The sequence below is a fragment of the Mustela putorius genome, unplaced genomic scaffold, assembly GCF_011764305.1.
Source record: "Mustela putorius furo isolate JIRA1106 unplaced genomic scaffold, ASM1176430v1.1 tig00000508_pilon_pilon_pilon, whole genome shotgun sequence".
Taxonomy (NCBI): Eukaryota; Metazoa; Chordata; class Mammalia; order Carnivora; family Mustelidae; genus Mustela; species Mustela putorius.
In genome coordinates, this window is record NW_025421402.1 from 1,582,814 (window position 1) to 1,604,693 (window position 21,880).

General features: G+C 56.1%; 1 protein-coding gene across 3 annotated transcripts; it reads left to right on the plus strand.

Moving 5' to 3' along the window:
- The first annotated feature begins 407 nt into the window (after positions 1 to 407).
- On the plus strand, positions 408 to 21,170 carry INAVA (innate immunity activator). 3 transcript variants are annotated; one of them, XM_004756250.3, is made up of 10 exons: positions 408 to 634; positions 6,628 to 6,776; positions 7,509 to 7,633; positions 8,164 to 8,280; positions 9,021 to 9,243; positions 14,010 to 14,063; positions 14,920 to 15,130; positions 15,357 to 15,530; positions 17,387 to 18,050; positions 19,332 to 21,170. In XM_004756250.3, the coding sequence occupies exons 1-10, from the start codon at positions 420 to 422 to the stop codon at positions 19,422 to 19,424; spliced, it is 2,025 nt and encodes a 674-aa protein (XP_004756307.1). In that variant the 5' UTR covers positions 408 to 419; the 3' UTR covers positions 19,425 to 21,170. The 3 variants fall into 3 exon arrangements, with proteins under 3 accessions (XP_004756307.1, XP_004756308.1, XP_004756309.1); XM_004756251.3 differs by having other exon boundaries at positions 15,360 to 15,530; XM_004756252.3 differs by lacking the exon at positions 408 to 634 and adding an exon at positions 2,404 to 3,870.
- Positions 21,171 to 21,880: the final 710 nt, after the last annotated feature.

Genomic DNA, 21,880 nt, shown 5'->3' on the forward strand with positions numbered 1-21,880 from the left:
GCGCGCGGTGGCTCCGCAGCCAGCGCGGTGCACGCGAGGGAGAAGGGGACCGGCGAGGAGGGGGAGGGGGCCTGCGAGGGAGGGGCGCGGCGCCCTCTTGCCGGCTTCTCTCATTCTTTCACCCCGGGGTCCCGGGGAATGGAAACGGCCCCCGGCCAGGCCGGAGCGCGCGGATGAAAGGCGGCCCTCGGCCGGAGAGCCGAGCCTCCTCCCGCCCGGGCGGCGGAAACTGGCAGCGCGGGGGGTGTCCCGCCACGCCCGCGTCCCAAAGCGGGAGAAGGGGGCAGTCTCGCCTCCTGGAACGGGGATCTCCCAAGAAAACTCATTCCTGCTGGCATCTTGCCACCCCGACAGGGGGCCCCGCCCCGACTCTTGGCTCGGAATCTCGAATCCCTTCTTGAGTCTTTCCCCTCTTTCCTATGGGCCTTGGTATGCCCCAGGGGACAGATGTCTTGGGATCTTTAACATTTGGGATGCTGCAAATGCCGAAGTTAAATGAAATACCTCCCGGGAGGGAAGGCCGGGGGGAGACTCGGGGAGAGAGGAGATGGCCTGGACAAGCAGGTCCTGAAGCTGCGAGGCAGGAACAGGGGGCGCGGGGACAGGCGGGCGGCGCCAGATCTCCATGGGACAGGTAAGGGGGAAAACTTAGGGGGAAGCAGCGCGGGTGAACTGAGGGGTTGGGGGTAGTTCAAGCTCCTAAACCCATGGTCTTCGGCCTTAACGGAGCTGGCCCTAAAAGGAATGGAGTAATTTACAAAAGGGGTGGGAATTTCAAGGTCCTCCCCAAAGTGCACATTTCCGACTCCTCAACCCTTCTTCGACCTTCCCCATGCCTGTGGATCCCCTGGCCAGGTTCCGGGAAGCCAGAAAACAGCCAAACAAAAGGAGCAAAGTCTGGGGCCGCCTGGATGCGGAGGGCGCGGTGGGGGAGGGGAGCAGGGTGGACGGACAAAGGGGCTTTTTAAGGAAAGCCTAGAGGTCTGATTTCAGGGCACATTCCAGGCTAGAATGGAGTTCTCCTGTCCTAGCCCACTCCACCATCGCCTGCTGGAGGAGAACACCTTTCCCAGTAGGAAGAGAGAAGAGTGCAGTAAGAAAACGGTTCAGGAGCCCTCTCCCACCCGCCTTCGCCTGGAGGGTCCCGGGCTCCTTGGCTTTTTTCTGCTCTGTTGACTCCGGCAGCTGACCATTGCTTTGTTAATTCATTAAGTGGGATTTTCGGAGCGTGCGATTCCGTGCTGGGCTGGGTGCTGGTGGCGATAGGAGGGTGGTTGGAGGAGGCCCTTGGCTTTGAACAACTTCCAATCTCATGTATTAGAAGAAACTTAAAGAAGGGACTTCAAAACAATGTTGGAGTGGATGGCTATAGAGTGTGGAAGTTTCCTGATTTGGGACTTGTCGTTGGGAACTGAAAACCCGAAAGAGATGCAGTTTTTCGCCTTTCAACAATCAGATTCCAAGTCCTTTAACTCTGCTCAGGGAAACCACTTCCTCCACCTCCAAGTGGTGTGGATGCTCTGGGCTTTGGGGCAGGGCATTGATTAGTCAGTCCCCCAATCCCCGAGGCTGACGGGGAGGGAGGCAGTGAACCCCAAAATTCCCAGCCAGTTTCTGGGGTGCCCACCTCCCTTTCGGTATTTTGAGTTGACAGGCATGGCCGACAGTGAGATCCGACCTATTGAATCTGGTGGAGTTGGTTTGCTAGTCCCATCCCAAACCTCACGTTTTGCTGGGCAGGAAATGTTGCATGTGAATTTGAGGGAACAAGGGGGTTTTCGATAGTTCCAGGGGATCAGCGCAGTGAGTGGATTATCTGTGTTTCTCTCCTCTGAGCTCAGAGATGGGAGGGTCCCTGATGGTGGGGTTCTTAACTGGGTCCTGGGCACCAAAGCATCTGTGGATAGAATTCAGAGGGTTTCTGAACTTAGATGGGAAAAAAATTTTTTTATTTCACACCAACCTTTAACAAAATTTAGCATTGCCTTCAATTACAAAGGCAAGAAACCACAGGCGGTACTTGTGACTTTGCCATTGATAGAATTCACAGATAGTTTTATACCCATTTCCTCTATGAAATTATCCACTGCTGGATCCTGTTTAATGTTAATAAAGAAGCATATATATTACCATGTTTTTCTGTTTTTAGAACTGTATTTCCATACAGTTGGTTCTCTTAGTGATTGTCTTAATTTCATTTTGTGAGTTAAAATACATGCTATCAGCTAGTTCTAGAAACTTCTATCACCCCCCCCACCACCTGGAGCTGGGGGATGGGCAAGGTGGAGGAAGGGGACCAGTTACAATGAGTCAATCTCTCTCTGTTTGTCATTGAAAGAATGTGACAAGTCTATTGGGGGATGGGGAGGACTGGGGGAGGGAAGGGCTGTGGGTTCTTGGGGAGACCAGACTGAAAGCTGGCTCCACTTCACAGGAGGGGTTCCCCCACCCTTGGGGCCCCTCAGCCTCAGCCTGGAGAGAGGAAGGTGGTCAGCCCAGAGGACTCTGGGGCTAGCATTGTTTGGAAAGAAGGTGCGTATAGGAATGTGAGGGGGAGCAGGGTATGTGTGTAGGGACTCTGGGGACATCAGCAACAGAGCTCAGGCCCCCAGGAGCTGCTTGGTGGAGCAGACTTCCATCATCCTGGCCCTGAGGAATGGGGAGGGGGATGGGGTTTGGAGGTGAGGATGGAGGAGGGAATCAATCCAGAGAGAGGTACAGGTGCCTATACCCCAGGTTGAGGGGCACAGTGGGAGTATCAGAGAGGGAGAAAGGGAGGCGGTAGGATGACACGTCGAGGGGTGCAGTCCTTAACCCACAGTATGTCTCTGTGTGGTCCATGGTGAAGCAACAGGACGCCTTAGCCCTTGCTTCTCTCCGTGAAATGGGCTAAGTTGTGAACAGTTTTTGGTTTGCTTGAGGCTCAGTGGGGTGGGAGTCCTGGAGGCGTATTTTCTGTAGAGAACGGGTTGCATTTTGGTCTCTGGTCCCTTGATTAGATGCTGGGGTCCCAGTGGAGCAGGGGACAGGGCTGGGGTTCAGCTTAATGTTCAGGGACCCTGCTGAGGCATGGCTGTAAGTAACAAATAGGCCTTGATGATCCTGGGGGGCAATGTCTAGGATGGAAGGAGAGAACACCCTTGCTGTCTTTAGGATCCTAGCACCTTCCCATATGGACTCCATAGCTACTGCCTTGCCTGAAGCTTTTTAAAACCTGATTTGAGAGAGACGAAACTCGGGCCTTGGTTTCCTTTCCAGTGTACGGAAAGAGCAATGAGCTCTTCTTGTCACTTTGTCAGTTTCATGCTGGTATCCCCATGGACTGTGGACCTTCACCCTCCTTCTGGGGGTCTTGCAGGCCTTGATTTCTGGAAAGGGAAACTGAGGGTCAGGAGGGCAGTTGTGCCTCTAACAGCTCACCGTGTTGCATAGAGTCCCTTGAGGCCATGAAGACGTGACCCCTCTTGCCTTCTTCTGGGGTTCCTCTTTGGGGAGCCCCCCTTTCTCCCCACTCCCCGCCCCCGGAAGTGCAGAGGCCCAGGAGCTGCCCGCTGGCAACAGCCACCGCAGGATTAGTTCAGGGAAGGACTTGCTCACCTGCTCCTCCCCTCTGACTCAAGTCACAACAAGTAACCTGGTTCCCCTGGCCCGGCAGGCAGCCTAGGAGGAAAGGCAGGCAGGCCAGCAGGCGGGACCAGAGGGAGGGGCGGCCTTCGGCAGCGAGTGGAGCACTGGAGCCAGGTCAGAGAAAGAGGACAGGGAGGCCTGCCTGTGTCCTGGGACACCCTGAGACGGCATGCGACACCCCTCAGCCCCCTGACCTGGGAACAAGTGGTGCTTCCGGAATCCTGGACTAGACCCCAGAAGCAGGTGAGGGCGGAGCGGGGTGGAGCAGGTCTTCGGGGCTGAGGGGCAGACTGGCCCCGAGGGACGGGGGCGGCGGGGAGCCCCTGCGGTGGCCAGCACCAACACCCCCTTCCTTCTTGTTTCTTGGGCACAGGATGATGGGGGGGTGCTGGTGGGCCCAGATGAGGAGCCTCTTGTTCTGCTGTAGTTCCCAGACCTCAGCCTCTACGGGAGAAAGGGAGAGGCCCAGGAGCTGGCTTTGGGGGCACATCTGGGATGGGGGAGGGTCTTCAGGGGCTCAGCCTGAGGGTTGCTGGTATTTCCCCGTCTTCGCCTCTTCTTTCCTTCGCCTTTTTCCGGGGACCTTGTTTGGTCAGGTGACCTGCTTCCTAGGACCCAGGACTGGGGTTTGCTGTCGGGGGTGCTGAGGGTCTGGAGGGCAGGGAGGGATTCCTGCCTCGGGAAGGGGTTCAGTGTGTTCCCTGAACTGCCTTTATGGGAAAGCAATGCCTGAAGCATCAGGCTCCAGAGACTTCTGTCCCGCTGGAGGAGGGGGGACCTGGGCAGGGTCCATACTGCGAGGAGGGCCACGTTGTCCGAGGGGTCCAGATTCAGAGCGGGGGGCTGACAGGGCCTTTCCTACAGACTATCTAAATCTTTGTGCCTATGAGGAAAGCAGGCCCAGCCAGGCCAGGCGACTCTCTCAGGACAGCATAGGCAGTGGCTGAACTTGAATCTCCCAACTTCAGGTCCTGTGCTCTTTGCTCTACTTGGAGCCGCGAGTTAGCCCCAAGTGCGCCCAGTCAGTCAGACTGGGGCCACTGTGAATGCCAGGGCCAGCCTCTTGACCCTGGCAGTGAACACTGGGGGAGGGGGATATGGCAGGAGGTGGGGGTCTCCTCTCACATCCGCCCCCCTGCCCCGGTGACCCTACTTTGCACGGCAACAGTCAAGGAGGGGAACCAGGCTGAGTTATCACAACTTCCCAAGGCAACGCCTTCATGGTTAATAATTAATTAGCAAGTGTGACTAATTAATGGCTTCACTCCCACATTACCTCCTTCCTCGTCCAAAGCAAAATTCCCTCACCGTCCCAGCTGTGAGGGCCTTGCTTTCTAGCTGTGGCTGGGCCTTGCCCCTGGCTGCTGGGGACGGGTAGAGGCTGCCTGTGGTGGGGTGGGGGCTGGGTCAGCCGCCTGCCCCTCAGGCCTGCTCTCACCTTCCGGAGGGATGGGTCGCGCATGGGTGGCTCCCTCACTGCATGTCTTGTTCTGGGTTTCCAGAACATGGGCCATTCTCTCTCTTTGGCATGTTTGCAAAGGCCCCACATAAACTTCTTTTTTAAATCCTACCATCTGTTCTCTAGACTTTCCTGGAGAATTGGAATTCCAAAGTGCAGGTACCTACTGTTTTCAGGGCTGTGTTTTTATTGCTGTTGCTCAACGGTCCTTCGATGGGCTGAGTGGTTGATGGAGGTCGATAAAAGAGCCCTATCCTTCCTGCTTTTCCAGTCTCGAGAAGCAGAGGTCCTCCTGGGGACCGGGCTGCCTGCAGCCCTCTCCCTCTCGCCTTGCTTTGCGCTCAGTTTTCCCAAGGCCTGCTTTCCTCTTCCCCGGACTGATGGTGGAGGGCGGAGCCCACCTCCTCCACCCCGTGGTCCTGTGCGGTAGGCCGGCAGGATAAGCTCCAGACAGAAACTCAGAAGGACTTTTGGACTGTTGCTCAATGGGCTGACTCAGTGAGGAGGTGGCTGGGCTCTCCTTCCAGACTGCCTGCCTGGGCTCCGCCCACCTCTCCCCTTCCCTGCTCCAGCCAACAGCTGCCAGAACCCTGGCCGGCAGGGACCCTGAGCAGGGGTGTGAACTCAGGGAGGAGAGAGGGGGCGAGCAGCAGGTGTTGTTTTGGCGACTGGAGCCCGGCTGGGCCGACGCATTCTGAGATTGTACCTGTGCCACCGAGTGTGCTCAAGCCCAGGGAGGCAGAGGAGTGGGTGATCTCGGCTCCTCCTTGACCTCCAGCAGCTTCCAATCTAGTCACAAATCCCACCCCACCCGTGACCCTGAGACACACACACACGCACACATACACACACTGGGCCTCCCTGGCTGTGGGGTATAGGGGGTCTTGGCCGACTCCTCCTTGAGGGGTCTCCTAGACAGAGTGGCTTGGGAATTACATCAGGGCTTCCGGGCAGCTCTCTGGCACCTGCCTTTGGATGAAGACCCTGGTCCAGAGGGCTCTGGGCAGCACGGGCTTTGAGGGCCCTGGAGCAGAGGCTTGGCCAAGTACCCAGTACTGTCTGTCACCCACTGGGCAGCGGGACAGGCCTCATGCCTCCTGGGTTCTCAGGCTGAGGATAGTCAGCCCCATGGGGACCGCTGTGCCCCAAGAAGACTTCTTCCCCCTTCTGCTTTCCTTTGCTCCTTGTTTCGTGTTCCCTCCGAGTTTTATTATCCCTTTCCTTTCCTCCTCTTTCTTGCTCTTTTCCTCATCCTTCTCCCCAGGCTCAGTGGTCCTTGTGGCCACTCCGAAGGAGGCCGCAGGAGGCTAGGATGGGTTCAGAGAGCACCCCCCCGAGAACAGTTTTGCTGGTGAGGCCCGCCGAGCTTTCTCTGCAGCACCCCCCGCGCCAAGGGCCTCCCGACCCCAGACTGTCCCAGAAACCCCGTCCTCACTTCCCCTCTCCCTGCCCTCAAATATCGGACCCTTACTTAAGGTCTGTGTAGAACCAAGGGGTTTTACCCACAGCCGGTTTTAGTTTATTTATTTATTTCTTCGAAGCTGGGGAACCTGCAGGCCGTCACCACATCCTGGCTCAGGTTGGGAACGGCGTCACCCCTCCCTACTCTGTGCCCCCTCCTCCCCGAAATCCATCATGGAGAGTAAGGATGAGGTCAGCGACACCGACAGCGGCATCATCCTGCAGTCGGGTGAGTGGTTTGGGGAATCCCGCCCTGTGGGCCCCCAGCCTGACTCTCCGAGGCCGCAAGCCCCCAGGGCTGGCCAGGCTGAGTGGCTGGAAGATGAGTGGAGAAGGTGGGAGGCTGGGAGAGGCCTCCGCTGGGGGCTAGATACCCAACGGGCTGCCGTTTTCCCGGATGGTCTGGCCTGGAGGTCTGATCCTATCTGGAACAGGTCTCTGCAGTTCTGGCCCTAGTGATTACTAAGAAGTAGAAACATCTTATCTGGCTACTGGAAAGGTCCTGTCTCTCTGGTCGGCCTGAATCTGTCCTCCTGATAGAAGAGAAGAAAGAAGCACATATGTGAGAGAGAGGGAAAAAGAGAGAGGGAAAGAGAAGGAGGAAGTAGTAGAGGCAGAAGTAAATTGTAGGGGTGGAGGGTGGGAAGGGGAAGAACAGAGCTCAGGCCTGTAGCTCGCCCATCACTGCAAATTGCCTTGGGGTTGGAGGCCAGCCCTTTCCCGTGAGCTGTCCTGTTGCCACCTGGAACTGCCAGGAGATGTGTTTGTGGTTATGACACAGGCTGCAGCAGCTGACCTGTCATCTGTGGGCAGGGATGAGGCTGTGTGTGTACACGCGTGTGTGTGTGTTTGTGTGTGTGTATGTACATGTGAGCACATCCCCCCCACCACCCCGGGGATAGTTAACAGGTGTCTGAGAGGGTCTCCCCCACCTGCTGAGCTGTGCCCTGCTGCCCCCTAGGCCCCGACAGCCCCGTCTCCCCTGTGAAGGAGCTGACGCACGCGGTGCGCAAGCAGCAGAGGGCCCTGGAGGCGCGTCTGGAGGCGCGGCTGGAGGAGCTGAAGAGACTCTGCCTTCGGGAGGCGGTGAGAGCCCCAGCCAGCCCCCTGCCCCCACCCCCAGCAAACCTGGGGTTAATCTGAGCCACAGTTTGGGATGCTGGGGCTGCTTGGGAGGAAATTCTGGAAATCAGAAGGGGGGGCGGTGAGGCCTCCATCCCGTGTGCAGCACTTGGCCTGGGCACCGGACGGCTGGTCGGGGAGAAGGAAAGAATCCAAGTGGGGCCCGCGGCACAGGGAGGGGAGGACAGAAGGGCTGGAGCGGGAGTGGACGGAGGCGCGCGCGCCTCCGCGCGACTGTAACCAGGGCCAGAGTCGATCTCTGAAGGAGGGGGGACCTGAAGTTTGAAGGAAAAGAGGACGGTAGGTAGGGGGTGCCCTGAAGAGGCCAGAGAGGGTTATGGGGTACTCCGGGTTATGGGGTAAGGCGAGGCGTGGGCAGGGGCCTCCGGGGAAGGGCAGGCACAGGCCATGCAGAGCTCGTGGGATTGGCGATTCCTGGTTGGCCAAGGGCTGCGTACGTGGAGAGGGGCCTGGCTGACTTTGTTTCCCCGCAGGAGCTGACGGGTATTTTGCCAGCAGAGTATCCCCTCAAACCAGGGGAGAAGGCCCCTAAGGTCCGCCGCAGGATCGGAGCAGCTTACAAACTGGATGAGCGGGCCTTGCACAGAGAGGTGAGGAGCCCGAGCGGGCCGTCTTGCCCCCACAAGTGTTGCTCACTGAACCAAGGCCACGCCACGTGGAGGGGTTAGCTCCTGAGGCAGAGCCGCTCAGTCAGGACCTGGCCATCTCCGTTTCACCCCAGCACACCCCGTCGGGGAGCTTGGCTCTGTGCTGATGAGGGACACCCACTAACCTACAGCCCAGGTGGTGTGGGAAGGGGTGCCGCCACAGGAGCTGGGAGAGCTGGGACCTCGTGAAGATGCTGGGTTTGGTCGCCAGTAGGCAGAAGATCAGTTAAGAGCTCAACCACCAGCCCAGAGAGGCAATGGCCTGTTTAAACAGGTTATTCTGGCCCCTAGGGATGTCCTCCTTCTCCGCACGGCAGGCAGGCAGGCGGCGGGGGTGGCTCGGGCCCTAGGATTCCTTCCCTGTGGTGTGAAAGGCAGCAAGTTTCTCCGGGCCTGCCTGACCAGCCCTTGGGGTCAGGAGGGAAAGTGTCCCACTTTGGTTCCCACGCTGCCTGGCTTAGGTTGCTCAGGGAGCAGGCTAGTGGGTGGGTCCCTCTGCCCACTTCTCAGGGCGACAAGTCTGCTCTCGGCCACCTCCCACTACCCCACCCTCCTCCCCGTGGCCTCAGCCGCAGCTCTCTGCGTCCCTGCTTCCTGGGCTTAGGGTCAGGATCCAGAGCCCAGGGGGTCAGGGCCGTTCTCTGGGTCCCTGAGTGAGCCCCCTGCCTCTCCCGCCTCCCCAGGACCCCCTGAGCAGCCTGGAGCGGGAGCTGGCCCTGCAGCTGCAGATCGCTGAGGCGGCCCGGCGCCTGTGCCTGGAGGAGAACCTCAGCAGGCAGGCCCGGCGGCAGCGCAAGCACGCCATGCTGCAGGAGGAGAAGAAGCTCAGGGAGCTGGAGCGCTGCCTGGGCGAGCAGCGGCGCGCCAGCGGGCCCCCTTCTACCGCTGCCCTGCCCCTGGGCCGAGGTGAGCCAGCCGCCCCCAGAGCCCCGGGCCACGTGCGAGCTGCATGCGATGGCAGGGGCCGGGACTCGGGCCATTGCATTTGCCTTTGTGCCCAGCACCGTGTCTCATGTTCCAGCTTGATTTTAGCTCGAAACCCGCTTCCTCGGTCCCCCACTACCCCACCCTGACCTGCTGCAGCCCCGACAGGCCATGGCAAAGGGCTTCTCCATCCTGTGAGACCTTCTCCCCCGTCTCCTTAGAAAGCAGTCCACTCCTTCCTCATCCTTCTCAATGTCCTCTGCCCTCAAGAAGGCCTCCTGGGCAGAAAGGTGCTCCCCAGGCTGACTTCGAGCTTCGTCCTAGGGTCCGCTCAGCAGCAGTGGGCAGGGCTGCCCTCCTGCCCTCCAGGCCCCGGGGCTGGTGTATATGGTTTGGGAAATGGGAGGCTTCCCTGAGCTTGGGCTCTGAGCTGAGAAACTGTCCCCTGGCCTGTGTCAGGCCGCTCAGGGGCCTACTGTTGCTACTTACAGCTGCTCCCTGAATTGTTTCAGGGGCTGGAGCTGCTCGTGGGATGTGTAGGTGGAAATCCAGCCCCTCAAATGCCACACCCAACCTTTGCTTAAGTATCTAGCACCACCTAGTCAGGAGAAGGCCTCCACTTCTGTTCTCCACTCTCACAGGGCCTCTGGTCTAGTCCTGAGCCCCGTGGCCTGGAGACTGGGGGCTGTGGGGGTACCTCAGAAGGTGTGCCTGCCCAGGGCCTGCCATTATTGGAGCCCCGTGCGTCTAACTCCGGCAAGTGGTTCTGAGCCCTTCGGTGTGGCTGTTGCTCTCCGCGAATCCAGCTTGTTAGGCCGAACTGCAGCCCTCCCTGCCGGTTCTCAGGGCGTCCTGCTTGTCCTGACCCCGGGCCTCTCGTGGGTAGCCCAGACCTCCGCAGCTCCAGGGGAGAGAACCAGGGTGGGGTGGGGAACAGTGGCCCGGGGCAGAACTGGATGCCAACGCCTCGGTCTGGGCACGGGGAATTGTTTACTTCTCCACCATCAGGCTCCTACCCTGCTCCTTGGGTTGGCTTTTTGCTGAGGCTGTTCTCCTCTCCTGGTTGGGGACACTTGTATTTAGAGTCCCCCATGCCCGGTGGCCCATGCCTTGGACTTAGGGGATGCTCTCAGTCCAGGTCGTGGAGGTCTCCATTGCCACACATCTCCCTCTAATGTTGGGAGAAAGGATGGGACCCAGCACCTCCCAGGTCACCTCTAGTAGAAGCAGAGGAGGCAAGAGGGGCCTCCGGGGGACAGCTGGCCCAGGAAACACAGGAGACCGGTGCACCTGACACAGGCTCAGATGGCCAGACTCCTCTGGGTCACCTGGTTCTGGCCTGGCCTGGCTGTAAGGTAGCATTCCATGTCTCCAAGGCACAGATGGAAAAGAAGTTCTCCATCCTCCCTGTACTCCGACAGGGTCCGCCCACTTGACAGTACCTCCCACCCTCTGCCCCCTTGAAGGGAAGCTATGGACTCAGGCAGGAAGGTCCCTGAGGACTCACTTACTCCGTGTCCCTGTCCCGGTTTGTCTCAGCCCCGCCTGGGTCCCCCTCCAGCTGGTACTATCCCGCAGCCCCCTCTGCTCACAAGCCTGCAGGTGGTGGGGTGGCGGAGGTTGGGGGTGCTGTCCCTGTGCTGCTGCCATTGCTACCATGACGCTCCTTGTGGGGGGCACGAAGGGGGTCAGGACTTGCCTTGGGGCTTTGGTTAACCCACCGTGGGAGGCAGGACGTTCTGAAGCCTTCTCCGGGCCCTCAGCTCAGGTGAAGATGGAGCTGTAGAGAGGAAACGGGGTGAAGCTGGCTGCCTTTCAGCCTCCAGACCAGAGAAAGACCCTGCATTATCTACCTTCAAACCCTGCCTTGACCGTGGGCATGAGGTCCTGGGCGCTAATGTCGTCCCTTGGGAGCCCAGGAGGCGGTGGCTTGAGCAAGTAATTCCTGCTCTATGGCTCCCCTGCCCAGCCCTGCTTTCCCTGGAAGGAGGAAGTAGAAAAGGATTAATAATTAGTTAGTAGCTGAAAGGTGTTTGAAATTAAAAAGAAAAAGCAAACAAACAACAACAACCAAAAAAAAAAAAAAAAAGAAAGAAAGGGAAGAAAAAGCCCACCTGCTCCCTTGGTTTCTGCTCAAGGCTCATTCAGTTTAGGATAATTACTAATTATGCCAGGTGGGAGTAATTAGCTAGTACCCTGCAGGTGGCGGGGAGCAGTCAGATGTTAAGCTAATTTACCACGGTGAACTGGAGGAGAAATTCCCCAGGACCCAACCTTAGGTTGTAGTAGGTGCTCTGAATGTGTTTGTTGATTGACAACTCCTGCCTTCAGCCAAGCTGCCTCCTAGAATTTCCATAATGGAAATTATGGTGGGAATGTTCTATGGTGGGAATGTTCTATGGTGGTGAATGAATTATGGTGGGAATGTTCTATACCTGTGCTGTCCAATATGGTAGCCACTCGAGGAGCTCCTGAGCATTTGAAATGTGCCCCATGTGACTGAGGACCTGAATTTTTAATTTTATTTCATTTTAATTAACACAGCCCCATGCAGCTAGGGGCAACCCGTGAAACAGTGCAACCTTTGAGAAGGCTCATGTTGTGGGTATGATCTCCATAGTTACTGCCCACCTGGGGAGTCCCGCGGGCCACTGCTGGACCGAGGGCAGGGCAAGGTTGATCCAGGGCTGGGTTGGGGCAGCATGGCCAAGACAGGGAGCAGCCTTCAGCAATGGCTTGTGTTTGCAGATAGATGTGACCTACCTGTTCCTTACCTCTACAAATGGGTCCTCAGATGACCCTTGTGCACTTTTTTTTGGCCAGTGCACTTTTTTGGCAGTGCACTTTTTTTGGGCCAGTGAATCTGGCCAATGATCTGCTTGTTTTTATGAAGATTAGGGATGATGAGACCCGATATCTTTCTTCCCAGACCATATAGTCAAACCAAAACATACAACTAACCCCAGGGACAGTGGGGGGCTATGATAGTTAACAGTCCCCCAATTTCTTCAACTTAGCATCCGTGAAAAATAAAACTCTTTATTCTCCAGGGTTTTGGAAAAGATCAGAGGCAGAGAACCAGAATTCAGTGAAAGGGTGTCTCCTCATTTGATCCCCAAAGCAAAGGCCAGTGTGAGCCAAGCGCACCTTGGGATAGCTGACTGCTTGGGAGTTGGCCCAGCTCCTTGGGCAGTATGCCCTACAGGGTTTAAGAATGACTCTTGGTAGAGTTTTTATTTCATTTAAATTGTGGAGCAAAGGTTGACAAACTTCTGTACAGGCTCAGAGAGTAAATATTTTATGGGCTTCATGGGCTATAAAGTCTCTGTCACAACCACTCAACTCTGCCACTGTGGCTCAAAAGCAGCCAGACATTACATAAGCAAAGCTGTAGCTGTGTTTCAATAAAACTTTATTTAACTGGATTTGGCTCAAGGACCCCCAGCTTGCCAATCCCTGTTATAAAGGATTTCAAGATAGCTGGAATTGTTTACTTTTCTTAGAACTTTCTGGAGAATGACTTACACATTAGATGACAGCTAACAGGAGAGCAAATAAATGGTCATGGTGACGAGCCAGAGTCTGGTCAGACTGTCTGGGTATGAATTCTGACTCAGTCACCTTTTGGTGGATTCACCTAAGCCACGTTCCTCAATTCCTCCAAGCCTTGTTTTTTTTTTTAGCTGTTATATGATGATAATAGTATTTACCCTACATGGTGGTTTTGATGATCACATGAGTTAATATATATGAAGTACTTAGAAAAGTACTGGCACAACAGAAATTTTAGCTATTGTTTTTATTTTTATTTTTTTGAAGATTTTTATTTATTTATTTGACTGACAGAGATCACAAGTAGGCAGAGAGGCAGAGAGCCACTGTCAGAGAGAGAGGAAGGGAAGCAGGCTCCCTGCTGAGCAGAGAGCCCGATGTGGGGCTCGATCCCAGGACCCTGGGATCATGACCCGAGCCGAAGGCAGAGGCTTTAATGCACTGAGCCACCCAGGCACGCACAGAAATTTTAGCTATTGTTAATGTTCCCTCATCATTGTTATCATAGTTGAAAATACTTTGTGAATTCCATCCAGGTCATTTTAGGAGTATTCGCAAGTTCCGAAGTTTCAGTTTGTCCAAGGGCAATGGCAAATAGACGTTCCCTCAGATTTCTTGGATCACGCTGCTGCCATACCATGCAGAAATGTCACACTCCCATTTCCTTCAGGTGACCCACCATATCACCAACTGAAGAGCCTTCCGTATCTGGCCAGGCCAACCCCACAGCTCAGATTCCCACTTTGCACTGCTCTCCGTGCTGGTAATGCAGGATTTCTCAGATTTGGGGTCCTTGAGTTGTATTTATGATCTCAGAACACTGGAAGAGTTAGGGAAATACTTTTCATCCTGAGGGCCTTCCAAAATGATCCTTTGCCTTTCCCTCCCACCCAGAGGAAGCTCTGGCTTTTTTGACAGATGGGGAAACTGAGGCCCAGAGCATTGAAATTGCTTATTCAAGGTTGCATAGTAATGGCAGAGCCAGGGTTAAAATCAGGTTTCCTGTCTTCTTGCTCCTAACTTCTGATTCTTTTCTACTTCCAAGTAATATATTCATATCTAATATAGTACTTAGTACGCAGTTGGTATTTCCTGATAAAGGATGTTATCAGGAAGGGGTGGGGTCAATACTGCCTGTTAATCCAGATCTATGGGTTGATTTCCTCACCTCCTTCTCTCCCGTTTGACTTTCCCAGAGCTCAGTGCCTCAGATGACAGCTCTCTATCAGATGGGCTGCTCCTGGAGGAAGGTGAGAGGGGTAGTTTAGGGATTGTTGTTAGGGCTGGGCTCCTACTGGAAGATGGGGACGGGGGTGGAGCGGGGGGGCTTTGGCAGAGTTCACTAGTAAGGCCTTCAAGTGGGGAGTGGACATTTAGTGACCCAGTGAAGGTGGGGTTGCCAGGCTGGGCTCAGGGTCTGTGCTCTTGCTTGATGCACATTTCTGTGTCACCCTGCCCATGTTTATTTGAGGGTGGGAATGTGTCGACTTTTTCCCATTCTAGAAGTTCAATCAGTTTGACAGGAAAGGAAAAAGCGAATTCTAGCAGAGCCTATAGAGTGTGGGGGGTGTCCCTGCCTTTGCCCTGGGACATTAATTCAATATGCACCTGTCAGACCCTAAGAGCCATCTGGCCATAATCATTGTCCCTTTTGAACAGAGGGTAGCACTTGGGATGGAAACAACAGTCAATAGATTAAAAACCCTGTTTATAAACCCTAAGGATGCTGGAGGTCAAGGTGGACCAAGAGGGTAGCATAGCCCTGCCTAGGGGAGTGCCCAGGTCGATAAGAGAATAGCACAGCATGAACAAGAAAAATCAGTACGCAGAAAGTTAGCTGCAGACAGGGTAGTGGGAGAAAAGGTTAGAAGGTGGAATACTGTGAGTTAAGCAGAGTCAATCCAGGGAGACTTCTTGAAGGAGGCAGGTGTAAAACAGCTGTGAGAGAGGCAGTCCCAAAAGAGAAGAAAACATCTTCGAGCATCTGGGCCTGGAGCCACAGCCTGGAGTAGTCAGACAAGCAGCCTCGGGAGGGAGAGCAAAGCACAGGCCAATTTGGGCCTATTTGTCAGCCACTGACTTCACCAGGTTCTTCTACCCCTGCAGAGGAGTCCCAGGTGCCAAAAGCTCCCCCGGAGTCCCCAGCTCCACCTTCCCGGCCTCTCCCACCCCAGAGCCTCGAGGGCTTGGATCCCGCGGAGCCTGAGACTGGGGGCCTGGAGCGGGCCCCAATCCAGAACAGCCCCTGGAAGGAGACTAGCCTGGACCACCCCTACGAGAAGCCCAGAAAATCTTCTGAACCCAACAGCGAGTCCAGGTCAGGATGGGGAGGAAAGAGGGTGGGGAGTAGGTGGGAGCTGTGCTTGGCTGAAGGAGGGATGCAACAGGGGAAGGTCTGGGAGACTGCCCCTCTCCTTAACTGTGTGATGGTGGGAGGCATGAGTTTTGGGGATCCCCTTCCACTGTGCCCTCCTTCCTCTGCACAACTCGAGCCCCACAACGGAGGCATTCTTGCCACTGACCTGTCTCTCATCCTTTTTCAGCAGCCCAGCCACCACACCCCAGGATGGGCCCAGCACCTCCAGCCTCTGGCTGCTGGAGCCTGCCTCCTACCATGTGGTTCCCATCCGCAGCCTTCCTGGCCAGCGGCAGGGCCGCACCAGTGCCCCAGCCACCCCCGAGATCCAAGGCAGGAGGGGCCAGTCTCAGTCTCTGAGGTAAGAGGTCACCCCAGAGGTGCAGGGGGAGGGGGACCCACTCTTGAGAGCTTACATTTGGGTGTTGGTGGCTTCTAGGATGTAGGTAGGACTGTGGGTGGCACCTGCCTCGTGCTGTGGCTTCTCCCTAGGATCCCTCCTTGGGGAACCTCTCAATAGAGGCCATGCCACGCACAATCAGCGCGTCATTCGTGAAGCAGGCTGTTTTCTGCACAACGCAATTCATGTTTCGTCACCTTAGCCAGATTCTCTTATGGCAAGAGAATATGGAACTTGGTAGACACTTTTGCAATTGTTTAAGATTGTTTTATTATTGGTGGCTGGCAGTGGATGATTCACTTTCTGAACTGATGTGCAGTCAATTCTCATTATTTGCGGTAGTTTTGCGTCCCATGACATCACAGCAAACACTGAATAATACTGAACCATTGCTCCTTGAGCAGATAGTGCGGTAGGCTTCTGAGAGCTTCTGGTCACAACATTGTTGTCAACTGATCAGTACATAACCTTGTTTCATGTGTGCTTCTGTTTAAAGACACCTTATTTAAAATATATTATTGACCCATTAACCTTGAATTCCTGGCCAATAGCACTCTAGGTCATGCCCAAATAAAGCTCAAGTAATACTTAATATTCTGCAAGAAGATATATCTAGAGCCTTCCCGCACTTGGAGCCATTTTAAACAGTAAAGTCGCCAAGAAAGAGCACAAAAATATGAAACACATTGCACTAACTAGACTGTGGAGAGAATACTCGTTTATAGTATGAAAGCCACAACAAGAGCTCAGAGCATTGCCTTGTTCCGCCTCAGCGGAGAATGTGCCTAGTGGGCATCCCCAAATTTTCACCATTCTCTGCACGTCCACACATGACCACAAGTGTTGTGAGTGTCGATTGGAGGTTACAAATACATTTTTGCTGGGGGAGATTTTTGCAAAGACTGAATCTGCAAATAATGATAATCAGTCGGATGTTATTTTCCAAGTGTTTTACAGAGCTAGGACAGGCAGCACACGAATGCCCTGGGCATGACTTCTGGGTTCTTCTGTGGGTTGAAATGTGCTTGTCAGGCATTGCTAGGTGGGGTGAGGCTTGGGACAACTGCTCTCAAGTCAAGCAATGAATTTTATATTTTACATACTTCCCGGTCTAGTTTACAAATGGTGCCTTTGTGCAGAGGGGTGAGAGGCACCCCCTGTAGGCAGACACAGCCCCACTGTAGTGCCTATTAACAGTGAGACCTGCATTTCAGCCCCTATAGGTCCTGGGCTGCCGCCCTAGGAAGGAGCACGGTGATGGCGGCTACTCTATATTAGCTTGGTAGCCCGGCCATATGGGTGTTTTAAATAAGAGAATTTTACTGTCTCACAGTTCTGGAGGCGGGAAGACCAAGATCAGGCTAGGGTTGATTTCTTCTAAGGCTTCTCTCCTTGGCTTGTGGATGGCGGGCCATCTGCTTCCTTCCCATGGTCTGTGCCCCACACAGCTTTACAGGTCCAGCTTAGAAACCTGGCCATGTCACCCTGCATGTTTCTGTGGGTGTCATGCAGCTGGACACAGGGTCCCTAACGTGGGAGAAAATAGGAGACATCGCTGGGGCATCTTGTCACAAACAGCGCAAGTGTGAAGGCAGCAGGAGCATGGCACATGAGGGCAGGAAGGGGGGGATCTGGGTGTTTATTTGGGGGAGCTTTGACCCAAGACCCCAGCCTGTGAGCCATGCCTCCTGTGAGGAAGGCCTCCGCCTTGCCGTTTTATCTTCACCGCCCCTAACCCCACCGCCCCTCAAGGCCCGCGGGAAGAGCCTGGGCCTCCCAGACGCCCAGACTCAGTGCATCTCCCCTTCCTCCCCCAGGACGGATTCCTTCCGGGCGGGCCCCGAGGGCCGAGGTCGCAGCGCCTTCCCCCGCCGCCGCCCCACTTACTACACCGTGACGGTGCCCGAATCCTGCTTTCCCCCGACCAAGCCCCCGCTGCCCCACCCCGCCTACCACTCCTGCTCGGAGGACAGCGGCTCCGACGTCTCCAGCATCTCGCACCCCACGTCGCCCGGCAGCAGCAGCCCCGACATCTCCTTCCTGCGGCCGCTGTCCCCGCCCCAGCCGCCTTGCCACCGCGGGGCTTGGGGCCCGGCCGGCGCGCTCTACCCGAAGCTGCTGCTGCCCCCCGGGCATTTGGCGCCCGGGCGCTACGTGCTGGTGGCCGAGAGCGCCCTGCCGCCGCCCGCCGAGTGGGAGCTGGGCCGCGCCGCCTTGGGCCCCGCCTACGAGGAGGACCTGCGCTGGCAGCGCCTGGTGGCCCCCCACGGCCGCGTGCTGCGGACCCCCTCGCTCAAGGACAGCCCCGCGGGCCGCGCGCTCAGCAAGGCGGCCGTCTCCGAGGAGCTCAAGTCGTGGCACGAACGCGCGCGCCTCCGGAGCAGCCGCCCGCACTCGCTGGATCGCCAGGGGGCCTTCCGTGTCCGGAGCCTGCCCCCCGGGAGAGAGGGCTTTGGGCGAGCCCCGGGTCCCCGGACACAGGTACGACGGCTCCGGGCTTCCGGGGAGGGGGCCTGCCGCCGGGGGAAGGGCTGGACTCTAGCGGGTCCAGAGCGGAGAGGCGGCCTGCCTGCAGCGCCACCCCCAGCCAGGAAGGACAGACCACTAAAACGTTTCCCCCTGGCTTTGCAAGGCACTCGGACCTCTCCTTGGGGCATCTCCTAATTTTACCTCTGGCTCCAAAACACATACCCACCTGCGCTGGTGGAGGTGATCCTGGAAGAGAGCAGAGACGTTTTTCCTTAATAGCTATTCATAGGTGGTCCGCAAAGCAGATAAGCCTCTGTTCATAATTGGAAGTCCAAGCCGAATTAACCCCCAAATCTCCTGACCTGAAGGCTCAGGACAAAGGGAGTCTGAAAACGTGTTCGCAGAAGCCAGGACCTGTGATTGCCTGTGTGTCACCTTCCTCTGACAGCCCTCTACACCTGGGGGCTGAGAAGCAGGGTGGCTGAAGGTTAAGGGCACAGACTCTGAAGTTAAGCTTGGGGAGTGGGAGTAATAAGGATTGGCCAGGCGTCTGTCTCAGAGGGCCAGGACCTTCACATGAGTTACTGTGTGTAAAATGATCAGAATCGTGTATAGTTAGTACTAGTCAGTGGTTCTCTTATCGGCCAGGGGCCAGACTGGTAAGATAGAGCACTCTGACATGACGTAAGGGTGTCCACTGTGGATTCAGTGGCCCTGACCTTCATTCCGGAAGTGGGGGTAACACAGGAGTCCTGTCTTCTTTCTCTCTGGTATGGAGGGCTCTGCAGGGGGTGTGCTCCAGAAGTTTCCAACAGGCTGCTCCTTTGAGACCCACGATTCCTAGCAGGCCCAGCTGCACGTCCCTCCCCCACCCACCCCCAGTTCTCTGGGCTGCAGCTGGCATCCTGGCCGGGCAGCAGTCTGGCCCCGGTCCCGGGCCGCACCCTCCAGCTGACGGGCTTTTGCTTTTCCCTTCCTGCCAGCTTGAACCTGCCCTTAGCCCAGGCCCAGCCCAGCCCAACCTGCCCAACAGGGAGGGTGACAAGAAGTGAGCCCAGGAAAGGCAGGGAGTAGGAGGTCAAGGTGCCTGTCACACCCCTGGAGTGGAAAATAGATAAAGGGTGATCAGTGGGGGACATTGAACCTCCTGGGGTGGGGCAGGGGCTGAGAGGCTGGGCCCGTGTTGCTGCCGGTCAGCGTCCATAGGGACGGGGGTGGCGTGCCCGCGTTTGCTGTCTGGACATTTCTACCTGGTTTGCTCACAGATCTCTCCTTTCTTCCTGACCCTGGCAGGTGGCCACAGTGTATGTGCCCCGGAGATCACCCGAAGGGGCCCCCGTGCAAGTCTTTGTGCCTGAGAATGGCGAGATCGTCAGCCAGGTGTAACCAAGGCCTGGTGTTACCGTGTGCCCCCCACACCCCGGCCCGGCTACTGGAAAAGACTTGTCCACAACAGGACTGGAGCCGAGCCCTTCCCCCCTTGAGTGCCTTCTTTAGCTCCTTGACCCCCATCGCAGGTCGATGAGCCGGGGCTGAGCCTTTTTTTTTTTTTTCCAGAAACCCTGACTTTAGGATTTATATTTGTGATATGTGCTCAAAATCCCTATAATATGATGACGCATTATTCCCCAGAGCTTGGTCTACTGGACTTGAGGCCTTGCCTGTCTGACTGACGGCTTCTGTCTCCTTCTGCAAGCGGCAGGGGATGCATGAGGCCGAGGTCACGTTGGGATTCCTCACAGACTCGGGATTCCTCACAGACTCAGCCCTTGGGCTCCAAGAACATCCCCAGGGACCAGCTCCTGACCCTGGGACTGCAGCTAGAGGCATACTAGTGTGCCTCCCCCACCCCACAATTTCCTAGCTCTGTGGGTACTGTAGGGGTGTGGGAGCAGGGTGAGAATCGTCTTCCCCCTTTATAATGAATGTGCTCTGTGATGCACACACGAAGTGGTAGGTTCAAGATTCTATGTCCTGGTGGAGTATTGTCTTCCTGGATGGACCCTGTCTTTTCCTCACCCTGTAACCCCCAAACCCGCCCCAGTCATTTACCATGTGCTGTCTGTGCCCTCTGGGCTCCCACATCGACTCAGACCTCTGAGCCTTGAATTTGAGGCTTTGCCAGATTATAGCATTCGGAGGCCCAGGCTGGGGGCTGGCCTGTGGTGTTTGGCGGGGGGCAGCTCATGCTCTGACCAGCTTCTCTGGGCGTCGTGAAGACTGGCAACCCCACCCTTCCTTCTGTCACCTTTTCATTGTAGTCCTAAAAAGCAGTGCCTTACCTGGTGTTTTTGGAAAGGCCCCATGTCTGTGGTGTGTTCTTGTAGGCAGGGGTGGGGGTCCCTGCCCTGCCGCTCTCCAGCCAGCTGTGCTTCTGCTCTGAGACTGGGTTTCCTTGAAAGACGGCAAGTCCTTATTTTTACGGATATGGGATTACTCCCTCTCAAGAGCATTCATTAATTGTCCCATGTGCTAAGACCTGAGCAGGCCTGGAAACGGCCTGTGCTAAGACCATCCCGTAGTCCCTGGGTCCTCATCCTTGGGCCTCTTTGCTCTCAGAGCTAAGTTCAGATTCTGTCCATGCAGAACCCTTTCCCCTCTGAGTGCCCTGGACTAGGACAGAAACTACAAATACAGCTTAAACCTCCAAGAACTTTGGTGCCTGACCCCAAAGAAATCCAGTTCTCCCCCTCCTGGACAGAAGGCGGTGTGGCCAGCTGTGCAAGGTTGCCAAGGGAGGAGCTTAGGTGGCCCGTCAGGAATCTGGGGGAGGGGAGGAGAGCCTGGGGATAAGCACCTGCATACCTGTCACTACACTCTGACCACATCCTGCAACTCCCCCACTTTTTGGATGGACACTGGCCCCATGACATTTGAATCTCCTACTTTGGATTCTTGTTCTCTTGTTTTGTCTCGAAGCCCCTTTCACTAATGTACAGTTATTTCCCCTCCCCGTGTCCTTCTGGGAGCCCAGAGCTCCCTAGGCTGAGCCAGGAGACATCCGAGCGCCCCCACACACGAGTGTCCCTTATGTTAACTTATTGGTCCTGTATGATGCCTGGTACTTGGCTGCGGAGCTGAAACTGTGTGGGTTTTAGTGCCAAATATGTCAATAAAGTCTGTTCTTTGTGATTGGTTGAGCTGATGATGAACAGTTCTTTTGTGCCAGGTTGTCTGAGCAGAGGATTTGCCCCAGATGCCTGCCTGGGGAGGCTGGTCTCCAGCCGGTCTGGCCAGGTGAGACGGCTGCAGTGGTAGAGGGAGGCTCTCCGGTTCTTTGCCTCCCTCACAGGACGGAATGGGGAACAATCCCGGCCAAAGCTCCCTAGGTCTCCAGGGCTTGAGGAGATGGGCTCTGGGAGTCGCTTTCTCAAGGGCAGGGGACTTTGTGGCAGCTTCAGGAGGTCTGAAGTCTTCCCCTGAGCCAGGCTGGGCCGTGGTTAGTGATGCGTGTGACTAGGAGTGTTCTGCTCCCTAGGTCTCCAGGGCTTGAGGAGATGGGCTCTGAGAGTCGCTTTCTCAAGGGCAGGGGACTTTGTGGCAGCTTCAGGAGGTCTGAAGTCTTCCCCTGAGCCAGGCTGGGCCGTGGTTAGTGATGCGTGTGACTAGGAGTGTTCTGCTCCCTGAAGCTGTGTTCTTGGCTGCCCAGAGTGGAGGTTCCCACAAGAAGCAGCCCCTTCTCCAAAGCTGGACAACGGGGGAGTTTCCCTGGGGTTGGGAGGAGGGGGCATTCTCCACAAGGTCTCCTCCGCCCTATGGGGGCAGGATCGCCCTCAGCCCCTTGTTCTACACAGGACCATGGGGTGGCGCAGGGGCGGAAAGTTCCAGTTTGGACCACCTCC